The sequence below is a fragment of the Acipenser ruthenus genome, chromosome 8, assembly GCF_902713425.1.
Source record: "Acipenser ruthenus chromosome 8, fAciRut3.2 maternal haplotype, whole genome shotgun sequence".
NCBI classification, from domain to species: domain Eukaryota; kingdom Metazoa; phylum Chordata; class Actinopteri; order Acipenseriformes; family Acipenseridae; genus Acipenser; species Acipenser ruthenus.
The window spans coordinates 2,071,129-2,082,320 of record NC_081196.1 but is presented as its reverse complement, the minus strand read 5'-3'; the positions used below and the strand labels follow the sequence as shown (position 1 = coordinate 2,082,320).

Here is an 11,192-nt window from a genome sequence, read left to right as displayed (position 1 = left end):
AAGGCAAACAATATTAGGGATTTGACTGAAGTCTTGAAAATCTTTAAAGGAGTTGATAAAGCTAACCCTATAGCAAATAGTTTAAGCTCACACAGAAACCAGGACTAGAGGACACAGTTTTAAATGAAGTGGAGGCAGACTTACAGAACAGATGGTAGGAGACACTTCTTGACACAGAGAGTGGTGAGGGTATGGAATTGGTTACAGTATATTCCATGTTTGCTTAATTCACAGTATTATATATATATATACTTACTTGCCAATAAGCTGTTTGTTAATTATAGCTCTCTCTATATATATATATATATATATCTCACATTGTTTTCACACAAGGTAAAAGTCTCATTGTTATTGCAGTCCCCTTCTTGTCAGGAGCCGGAGAGGAATTCTCCAAGGGGGTCTGTGCTGTATCACTCGTCGTGACGCTTCTGCGCTGTGTGGAAGCAGGCAGTGTGATGATCCTCCTGCTATCCTCCTTCTCTCCCCCTTCCCAGTCGCCCGCCGGCGCACCGCACAGCACATCCCCATTCAGCGATGCTGCACATACCACCGGGTCTCTAGCCGCTGATCACCAGCCACACAAAGGATTTCAACTCCGCCCTCGCACCGCGCCGGAGCTCTGAAGGATACCTGTCCCTTTCTTGTTATTTATAGAACATGAAAAAGAGGATGCGGCAAGGTAGAAGCGATACCTAGAAGAACCAAGCATTGGCGTGGTCTCTCCGTCTGGAAGTGTCAAGGTGCCAAACTACTGTCAAATTCGGGTTATTTCTACTTCTCCTTCTTCTTCTTCTTCTTCTTCTTCTTCTTCTTCTTCTTCTTCTTGCGGCGATCTCTGCCGTCTGTTGCTGATTTTAATATTTGTAATGGCACGGTGTGTATTATTTTCGCACTAAAATATCAAATGGCCGTGTCTGAGGTTGCATTTACGGAAATAGAGTAGACTAAATATTAGTGATATTGCGTTTCAGTCGGTAATACACTATGTGTGCTTGTTTTGCGGACGACTGGTTCATTTACAGCTGTGATGTAGTGTAGCGTTCCATGTTCTTCATGTACAGATAGCCTATACTATACAGTATGGTAAAAAGACATGGCACCGTGAGCTCGTTTATATTACTATCACAAGCCTTTATTATAGGTGTCTGTCTTCTAATCAATCAGATATATTGAAATCCTCGAGAGAATTCCGTTTGCTTTTGATCGTTGTTTTAAATTCATATTTATATTGTGTGTAATTAGCCTGCATTTTGTTTTCAGTCTGTGTGTCACTGTTATATATGTATTTAATGGCAATACCATACATGCAGGGTTTTGCATTATGCAAGCAGAGTTATGTTATATAGCTACAGTTTTCCAATTAACTTGTCTTTGCCTGTCAATACTAATGCATTTACTATTGGTGAAAGATCATTAATGCAATTGCTTGTATTGCTTTGTGTTCATACATATGACATGAATGTTGTTGTATTTACATTTTTTATTGCATCTTAGAAAACTAAGCAATGCTGTTTATTCTTATTATTCTTATTCTTATTTTCTTTTAGATTTTGAATACAATGAATGAAGGGTTGCAGGCTAATGTAAGCTGGCGTCCAGACCGTGCCACTGAGAATGTCTCCGCCGCGGTGTCTTCACTGGACCCCATCCTCAATTCAGACCCCCAAATCATCGTCAACCCCTGGGACATTGTTCTCTGCACTTCCGGGACCATCATCTCCTGCGAAAACGCCATCGTCGTGCTGATAATATTCCACAACCCCAGCCTGCGGGCCCCCATGTTCCTCCTCATCGGCAGCCTGGCACTGGCTGACCTGCTTGCAGGTCTGGGGCTGGTCATCAACTTCATCTTCACCTACCTGCTGCAGTCCGACTCGGCCAAGCTGGTCACCCTGGGGCTGGTCGTCGCCTCGTTCTCCGCTTCGGTGTGCAGCCTGTTGGCCATCACTATAGACCGCTACCTCTCCCTGTACTACGCGCTGACCTACAACTCAGAAAGGACCGTTACTTTCACCTACGTCATGCTCGTCGTGCTGTGGGGGACCTCCATCTGCCTGGGTCTGCTCCCTGTAATGGGGTGGAACTGCCTGCGGGACGAGTCTACTTGCAGCATCATCCGGCCGCTCACCAAGAACAACGTGGCCTCGCTGTCCGTCTCCTTCCTGCTCATGTTCGGGCTCATGCTCCAGCTCTACGTGCAGATCTGCAAGATCGTGATGCGCCACGCCCACCAGATCGCCCTCCAGCACCACTTCCTCGCCACCTCGCATTACGTGACTACCCGGAAAGGGGTCTCCACACTGGCCATTATCCTGGGGACATTCACGGCTTGCTGGATGCCTTTCACGCTCTACTCCCTCATCGCCGATTACACCTACCCTTCCATCTACACCTACGCTACCCTGGTGCCGGCCACGTACAACTCCATCATAAACCCCGTCATTTATGCTTTCCGAAACCAGGAGATCCAGAAAGCCCTGTGGCTCATCTGCTGCGGGTGCATCCCCGCCAGCGTGTCTCAAAGGGTGAGGTCGCCGAGCGATGTGTAATGTAACAGCCACGATGGCAACACAAATACCAGTAGCGAAACCAGCAAGCCACTGCTTTATGTTTCTGGGGGAATATCTGACCATGACTGTGTTATTCTTTTGCTGAAAGGAGGCTTTATATGGTTTACAAATTCAATCCAGGTAGGAAACAAGTTAAGGGCTTAAGGTTTGGATTGTAAAAGCGTTCCCGTCACTTCATTGCATACGGTTGCCAATCATGGTCCTGGAGGGGCCATTCCACCCCTGGTCCTGCGGACATCCGCTCTCAAGTTCCTGGGTGTAAAAAGACGCCAATTGGCTTGTGGGATCGGAGGACGCCCACTGAGCCTCGGGTCCCTGAGCTGTGTGGGGAATCGCCCCGGTAAAGGAGAAAAATAATAATAATTGGGCATTCCAAATTGGGAGAAAATTAAAAATAATTGAAGATTCTAAATTAAAAAAACAAACCTGGAGTGGAATGGCCCTCTAGATGCGTGATTGGTCACCCTTGTGGATATGGCAACGTTAGCTTAGGTGTTACAATACCCGGGCATACCCAAGCATCCATGTTATTATTCACATGGGGGGGCAGCTTCTCTTTCATTGGGGGCTTAGCATGCACTGCAGATATATTTTAGAAAGCAAGGGAGCGATGTGGAACTGAGCATCACACTGCTGCACCGGGGACGTGCAGGGAAAGTGAAACCACAGCACGGAGAGCAGCTAAAAATAGAAGCATGCCTTCATCACACTACAGCTTAGGAGACTTTCACAAAGATTGCTCAGCCTACATGCTTGTAAATATCCATGGTATACAATCTAGGCCTATAGAGAGAGAGAGCGATATTGGAAGGCCACACATATTGCAGCACAGTGTCCTGTTTAGCAATGTGTAGAAATATATATATTAGAACGTCCAGGTATTTTGTTTTGCAAGTCGTATTCATTTTGATTAATATTCTGTACCATAGCTCATGTACAATAGACATGCATCTCTTTAATGCTTCATCCGATTATAACTGTTCTGTAAGATGTGTAGCCTGTCAGCTACCCTTGATATTGGCTAACATGGTTTCCTATCAGAATATTAATTTGCATTCAAATAACGTACTCAGACATTTAGCGAAGCACATTAGCTTACAGCACACAGTATCAAACAGCACCCAGCTAACCAGGGCTGTAAATAAGAGCTTGAGTACACTATTGAAGATGGGAAGCTGTTTGGAAAATGTTTCATTTTGCACTGATGCAAGAAGCTGTGAAAAGCTGCCTGTCAGCCTGTCAGCCTGGTTTAAAGCCAGTAGGGATTTATAAATCAAAATATGCCACACAGATACAATGTAAGCACACTTCTCGCATTTGAATTATTGACTGGAGAGTTAGGTAGGAGTCCAATGTGCAATCCAGTTGTCTTTTAACAAGTCGATTTTGAGCCATTAAATATGTATGTTCTTGAAAGAGCATTTTATATTAATTGTAAACATACGCCTCACATCTTAACTAGGCTGTAGTGTCGCATCACCTTACACTGCAGTCCTGTTTAACAAGTGAAACGACAACACGACTGAACTCTGCTTTCTTCTCCTGTGAATAAAATATATCTATTGTTTTTGCAAATTCATTTCTATGCAGAGTTGATTGCAACACTCAGTCAAATGTTCAGTTATGTATTGGATAAAAACTGATCAAATTTAAATCCATTGCTGGGAAGCCATCCAGTACAGTACTGCCTCATGATGAAAAAGCACTTATTACTTTTTCAATTCACAACATTAGATCTGATTTTTCTTTTTCTTACTCCAGTGTGTATACACCCTTTTATGCTACTAAATAAAATGATGATGATAATTACTCGACCTTGCTCTTGCACTCAGCGACTGGAGAATGTTAGGCGGAACACAATGCACAGCAAAGCCTTCCTTAAAACACAGGGAACACAATGAGTTTATCCTGCATCAGCACGCACCATGATGTCGTCCCTCAATTTCAGGATTATCAGAACAGAGCTTTCCAAACAGTTTGAGAATCAGCAATAACTCAATAACCAGCATTCAGAACGCTTCGAAATTCTACTTGTACAGCTAGGACTGAAGGACTGAAGCAAAATTAAAATAGCAATACAGTACTGCCAATCAGTCAAACCAAAGGCAATCAATACTAGATCCCTTCTTGAGCAAAACAGATGAAGGGCCTGCATCAATTAGACCATCGTTCTGAGCGCTATTAATATACTGCGTAGTATTAGAATCAGAGACAGTACTATTTTTACTTACACAAAGCACATATATTTAACATTGTGGTAATCCAATGACTCAGAGCCAGAACTCAGATCATATCAAAGGCAGCTATATTATATCAGAATGTTGAGCACTATCATGAATTAGTCTCTGTACAGTCACAGTGCAGCTTGCTCTTCAGTGCATGTTCCCCTGTACTATACAGAGACCCCTGTTTCCTTGCGTAGACCTTTTCACAGCCATCCAAACATCTGAGGGTGTCATCAAGCACCAGCTGATATCAGGAAGCATTTCCATGCACTTTACAATGTGATTCCAGGATGGAGTGCATTCTGCATGAGCCTTGTGTTCAAGGCTTTGTGTGTAGCAGGGTGCACATTTATTACAGCACCCCATTACTTCTGCAGTTCAGCAGTGTGCACATGTATTACAACACCCCATTGCTTCTGCAGTTCAGCAGTGTGCACATGTATTACAACACTCCATTGCTTCTGCAGTTCAGCAGTGTGCACATGTATTACAACACTCCATTGCTTCTGTAGTTCAGCAGTGTGCACATTTATTACAACACCCCAGTGCTTCTGCAGTTTTGATTTGTTGTGCATATGAAGTCAAACCACTGGAACTGAAATTCTTGGAAAATTGTCAAAAAAGGCAAATTAGCAATTGTCGAATTTAATTGATTACTTTAATAGGCCACACGTGCAATTAATTTAAAATAGTAAGAGAAAAGGAACACTTAACCACAAACAGCGTTTTAGAAGTTGTTTAAGATGCCTAATTAAAGCACACAAGTGCCTATTGTTTCTATATCACAGATTACTGAGTGAAAATGGAAATCCGCCCCCCCCCCCGAGGTTTTCATGCAGGTCGGTATATAAAGGATATCAATGACACATCTTGAGGTGTTCTAATACATTTTCACTCTGCTGTATATCAGTGTCGCTCACACAGACTCCAGCTGTCAGCCCCCTTGTTTGAACCCGGTCCCAGAGGGCTGCAGAAATGATCACAGGATGATGTCAGCTGTCATTCCAGGGGGGGATATTGACACTACAAAATGGTTTCTAAGCACTAGACATGCATTTTTAACTGCTTTACACACTCACAGCTCCCTCATTGCTTTGGAGAAGTTCACTGGAAATGTTTCGTAACGGAAGGCTTTCTTTTCCACTGGGACGGAGGCAGGCACAAACAAAGGCGTACCTTGATGGAAAAAACATATTGAAGCACAGAACACTTGTCAGTTGCCTGAAAAACATAATTGTCAGTGGCTTGCTGGTTCTTTCCAGGCTGATTCAGGGCACATGACTGATGTATTCAATGTTAATCTGACGCAAGGGGCTCTGCTGCAGTAACCTCACCTCCTAGATTGTAATGACCCTCGTTAAAGGCATAATGCTCAAAGGGAAGATCCCCTTTCCCTGTGATGTCATGAGAGAGCTGGACAGTAACCTCGCCACCTAGATTGTAATGACCCTCGTTAAAGGCATAATGCTCAAAGTGAAGATCCCATCTCCCTGTGATGTCACAAGAGAGCTGGACAGTAACCTCGCCTCCTAGACTGTAATGACCCTCGTTAAAGACATACTGCTCAGAGGGAAGATCGCCTGTCCCTGTGATGTCATGAGAGAGCTGGACAGTAACCTCGCCTCCTAGATTGTAATGACCCTCGTTAAAGACATACTGCTCAGAGGGAAGATCCCCTGTCCCTGTGATGTCACGAGAGAGCTGTGCATTCTCTCTATAATAACAGAATCTCGGCAAGTGTACAATGCACTGTTTCTCTAGCAGTGAAGAGCTTACAGGTTCTGCCCAGGTTCAATGGGAATGGTGGACGCCGTACCCCAGGAGATTTGTAGCATTCTGCAAGCTGTTCTGGGCATTCAGACCTGAAGTATAAAGAAAGTGAAATGGAGCACAAACTTCCATTCAGACCTGAAGTATAAAGAAAGTGAAATGGAGCACCCACTTCGTGAAGCTGTATCGATTGCTGACGTGTTCAGTTTAAATGCAGTGCTGTACTACAACACTGAGAAGCAGGATTCTTAACTGTGGACAAGGGATTAGAGCAGAAGGAGTCAGGACTGAGGAATACACACCTAAAGAAAAAGAAAAAGAATTATGTGATGCAAGTCAAGTGGACATCTCGTTGGGACACAGGTCAATGTGTGTACGGATTTATCCAGTAGGGCCACAGGACAGAAGCAAACTGAGCACAAAGGGATCAATTGATAGTTGGATGGGTCATTATATTGAAGACAGCTGGACTGGATGGAGTTCTGTGCGAATCCCTTTGCTTTGCGGAGCAGTCACTGGTTCACATTGATTGTGCATCACAGAAAAGCCGTCACTGAGAAAGGAAATTCTGTACAATTCAATCTGAAGGATGCCACAAGCCGACCTGCTGATGTGGTCGTCTAACTGAGACACTTAATATACACAACCAGCCAGCTCCTCCAGAACAGCTGTCAATGTGCTTTCATCTTGTGAAAACTTCAGAAGAGCTCATTTGGGGATGGATATCCCACCTCAATAATGTGAAGGCCTCCCTTCTGCAAACCATGGAAGGGAAAGGGCTTCATTTCGTGCATAGACATTTACCCTTTGAATTGAATTGAAAGTTAAAGCAAGTGTAGTCACATCATAAGAATGGCAAACACATGGTATTAGACTCTTGGATAAGTTACCTGAACAAAAGCAGGTAGCGTGTTATTGTGAGTGTCATAAAGAAGCATTTCAATGAATCATTTGCTGAAGTTTAGTTCCATGTTAATAAACAGTCAATAGACACGCCATGCATGTGTGTATCTGTCATTAGACTGTCATTGGAGCTCATATTTCATATGCATGTATGTAGTTTCCTGCTCTAGTAAAAAAAAAAAGAAATACAAAGACTGCTATGTAGCATTACTGATATTATTCTATAAGCTATCCACACTATCTAAATAATGTGCATTTAAACCACACGACTGCCATTCACAATCATGTATTCAGATTGTGATGATCGTGTGAATAGGGTATTAGTAGCTTTACACACCAGTCTTTGTAAGTGATCTTTACTGGAGCAGGAAACTAGCAAGTCTCAAAACATACCAAACATACACATGAAATAGGAGCTTCAATGGCTGTGTAATGGTAGATACACGCATGCATGGCGTATCTATTCACTGTTTATTAACATGGAACTCAATTGCAGCAAATGGCTAATTGCTAGGGCTGCCAGCTGTCTCTGTTTTCCCTGGATTATCCTGGCTTTGAGAAAGGTGTCCCGGTAATTCAATATGCCTTCCCAGGACACCAAATGCCAGCAAGTTAGATAAATCGGGATACAATATTACTGCAATAGACGCGCAATATGAATTGGTTGTCAATACTACAGTAGTAATATTATCAGTGCTTCCTAGTGCATGAATATTTCTAAAGAAAGTATACACTTTTAACCGCCCCCTTGCACTGCCCTGTGTTGTTCGGTGGCAACCTTATTAATTGCAAATTAATTCAATACTTTTTTATGACAATCCCAATGAAGCGTTACCTCCAAAGTCATTACACGTGTGACTAGCCTGGGATTCTCGGAGCTTTGGCTGAAGCCCTGTTTTATTCTGAGCACCTCAGAATAAAACAGGGCAGTGAAGTGTCCGCTGCCACTGATACAAATCACATCCCAAATGAAAGAGCCAAGAAGGAACTGAGGTGCTAGGACTGACCAGTAAAATCACGCAGCTTAGCGAGGTGCTGGGAATTGAAATTGTGTTTCTGTAAAGATATTATCTTGCTGTTGTTTCATCGGTAACACTGTACATGAAGTGTCTCTAATTACTGTGCATTTACATCGTAGTTTCTTAGTAAATACACGTGTACTTACACGTCATTACAATGTTAGCATGCATGGTTACAATGTAGCCACTATGCATGGTTACGGTGTTGCCGTTTCTTCTTCATCTTGCAGTGCTAGATAAGTGACCATAGCTGGTTCACACTGAGGAGCTCCATTAAGTGTTTGTCACTGAATGCATGGCTTCCAGCTTCATAGCTGGGTACGGATATTCTTTACAAAGGAACTTCCAGGTCAAATCATTTCCTAAAAGCAGGAAATTAAAAAAAAAAACTAAAACAAAAAATAATAATTGCAACCCCCATTTTTATTATTCCCTCTTTCATTGAACCACTCATTCTATAAACATCCATTCTAGAGTCTACTGCCTTATAGTGACACCTGCTGGGAGACTGCAGTACTGCAGCTTCTATCCCAGCCGGCGTTTGTCAGTGCCTGCTTCTTGCTAAATTCCGCGTCTCCATCCTTACTATAAAGGGCATTATAAAACTCGCTTGTAAATTGAGGGTGCAGAGCAAGGTCGAAAGGCTGTAGCTTCCCAAGACTCCACTCTGTCGCTTTTATAAAACGCAGCCTAGTGTAAATGTTGGCATTGTTGAGTGTGTAGCTCAAGAGGCGAGGATGAACTGTTCTCAATTCTTTAGAGCTCTCTGTATCGTGTCAGGGAGCGGTGAAACAGCATGTTACACGCATACTGTATATACTACTAGATGTTTTGAAATAGAAGCTGCCGATAAGTGTGCTGTGTGCGCAAGGGTTACCGCGGAGCATCTTGTGTAAAAGTGTTAGTAGCTAACTGGGAAAATGCACTTTATTTTAAACAGAAATGGCACAACCGGTTACGTATCTGCAAAATGAAACTAAATAAATAATAAGAATAATAGTAATAATGACAATAATAATAATAATAATAATAATAATAATAATAATAATAATAATAATAATAATAATAATAATGTCAAGCTGCACTAAGACGTTATTACATGTGTGTAACAGTGGGGTTTCTTTTTTCATTGTAATTTTTATGGCTTCAGTTCGTTAAAATAACTTCAGAAATGTTGTTAATTTTGTATTACATGATGTACTGTGTCTTAAAAAATAAAGTTGTTTTTTTCTTTTTATAGAAGTTAGCGGTGCTTTACGTGTATTTTTATGTTCAGAAAATAATTACTGCGTGATCTAATCATCTTCATATTTTAAAAGATCACGCGTGGGCCGCCATAAGATCCAATACACCTGGGAAACGTGGCGATGCACAAAAACGCCGCGTTCCATGGTAGGTAGGGTGACGTCTCCTAATAGACAGGCAGTGACGTCACTTAAAGGGGTGAAAGCAGAAGCACCTATATAATAAGAGTGTGCTATTCCCAGCACACATACCTGAAAGAAATACACGCAATTACTTATATGTTGCATAATCCTGTATACTGTACAGTCAACATGTCTGTGTTTCAGGAGCACCTGTTGTCGTACTCCCATTACCACCATAGAGTCGTTATTTCCAGTTCACTGGTTGCATTGTGATTAGTAAATGCACGCGTTCCCTTGTTACAGAGCTCAGCACAGCTCTCAAGCAGTTCCGTGATTATATATGTAGATGTCGTTTCTACAAGCGTTCTTCCAAACACACTGCTGCTCCCCATTCCCAGAACAAAACCCCGTCTCTTTCATCTATTACAATATCAGCATTTGAAATGGAAATCCTGTTCAGATTTTTTTTTTCTCTCTGTGAATTGCTGTAAAGATTTGGTTTGTAAAGAGACGCATATAACACAGATGTGTTGCTTCATTCGTTATCACACAATTACCATGGTTTTGAAATGTTTATTTTTAATTACGCAACTCGCACTGTTTCTGATTCAAATACATATTAGACCATTAGAATTGGGTAATGAAGCATTAAATTGCTAATTAAAAAAAAAAAAAGATTTACATCCTACAAATAATAATAATAATTATTATTAATTTCTTAGCAAACGCCCTTATCCAGGGCGACTTGCAATTGTTACAAGATATCACATTATTTTTACATACAATTATCCATTTATACAGTTGGGTTTTTACTGGAGCAATCTAGGTAAAGTACTTTGCTCAAGGGTACAGCAGCAGTGTCCCCCACCTGGGATTGAACCCACGACCCTCCGGTCAAGAGTCCAGAGCCCTAACCACTACTCCACACTGCTAGCCTTAATAATAATAATAATAATAATAATAATAATAATAATAATAATAATAATAATAATAATAATAATAATAATAATAATAATAATAATAATAATAATAATAATAATAATAATAATAATGGTTATTTTTAAATTGGGTTTTATCGTGTAAACTCATGCATATGGATGATTTCAGTGTGAGAGGTTCATTAAAGTACGTCAACCTGTCCAGTGAACGATACTTTGTGTTTTGTACAGACCCGAGGATCAGGTGCTGCTAGCATCCGGGTTACTGCTGTGCTTGCAGCGAGCAGGCAGCAGGTGGTGTAAAGGATTTCCCATTAATCTGCCTGTGTAAAGCAGGCTGTACCCAGACAGCGCCGCGCACTGACACAAGCACCAGGAACTATCACGTGTGCAAGAAAGA

At 41.8% G+C, this 11,192-nt stretch overlaps 1 protein-coding gene across 2 annotated transcripts; it reads left to right on the top strand.

Annotated features, from left to right (window-relative positions):
• Nucleotides 1-400: 400 nt before the first annotated feature.
• Nucleotides 401-9,733, top strand: LOC117972619 (G-protein coupled receptor 12). 2 transcript variants are annotated; one of them, XM_059027997.1, is made up of 2 exons: nucleotides 401-740; nucleotides 1,548-9,733. In XM_059027997.1, the coding sequence occupies exon 2, from the start codon at nucleotides 1,560-1,562 to the stop codon at nucleotides 2,547-2,549; it is 990 nt and encodes a 329-aa protein (XP_058883980.1). In that variant the 5' UTR covers nucleotides 401-740; nucleotides 1,548-1,559; the 3' UTR covers nucleotides 2,550-9,733. The 2 variants fall into 2 exon arrangements, with proteins under 2 accessions (XP_058883980.1, XP_034778219.2); XM_034922328.2 differs by lacking the exon at nucleotides 401-740 and adding an exon at nucleotides 760-874.
• Nucleotides 9,734-11,192: the final 1,459 nt, after the last annotated feature.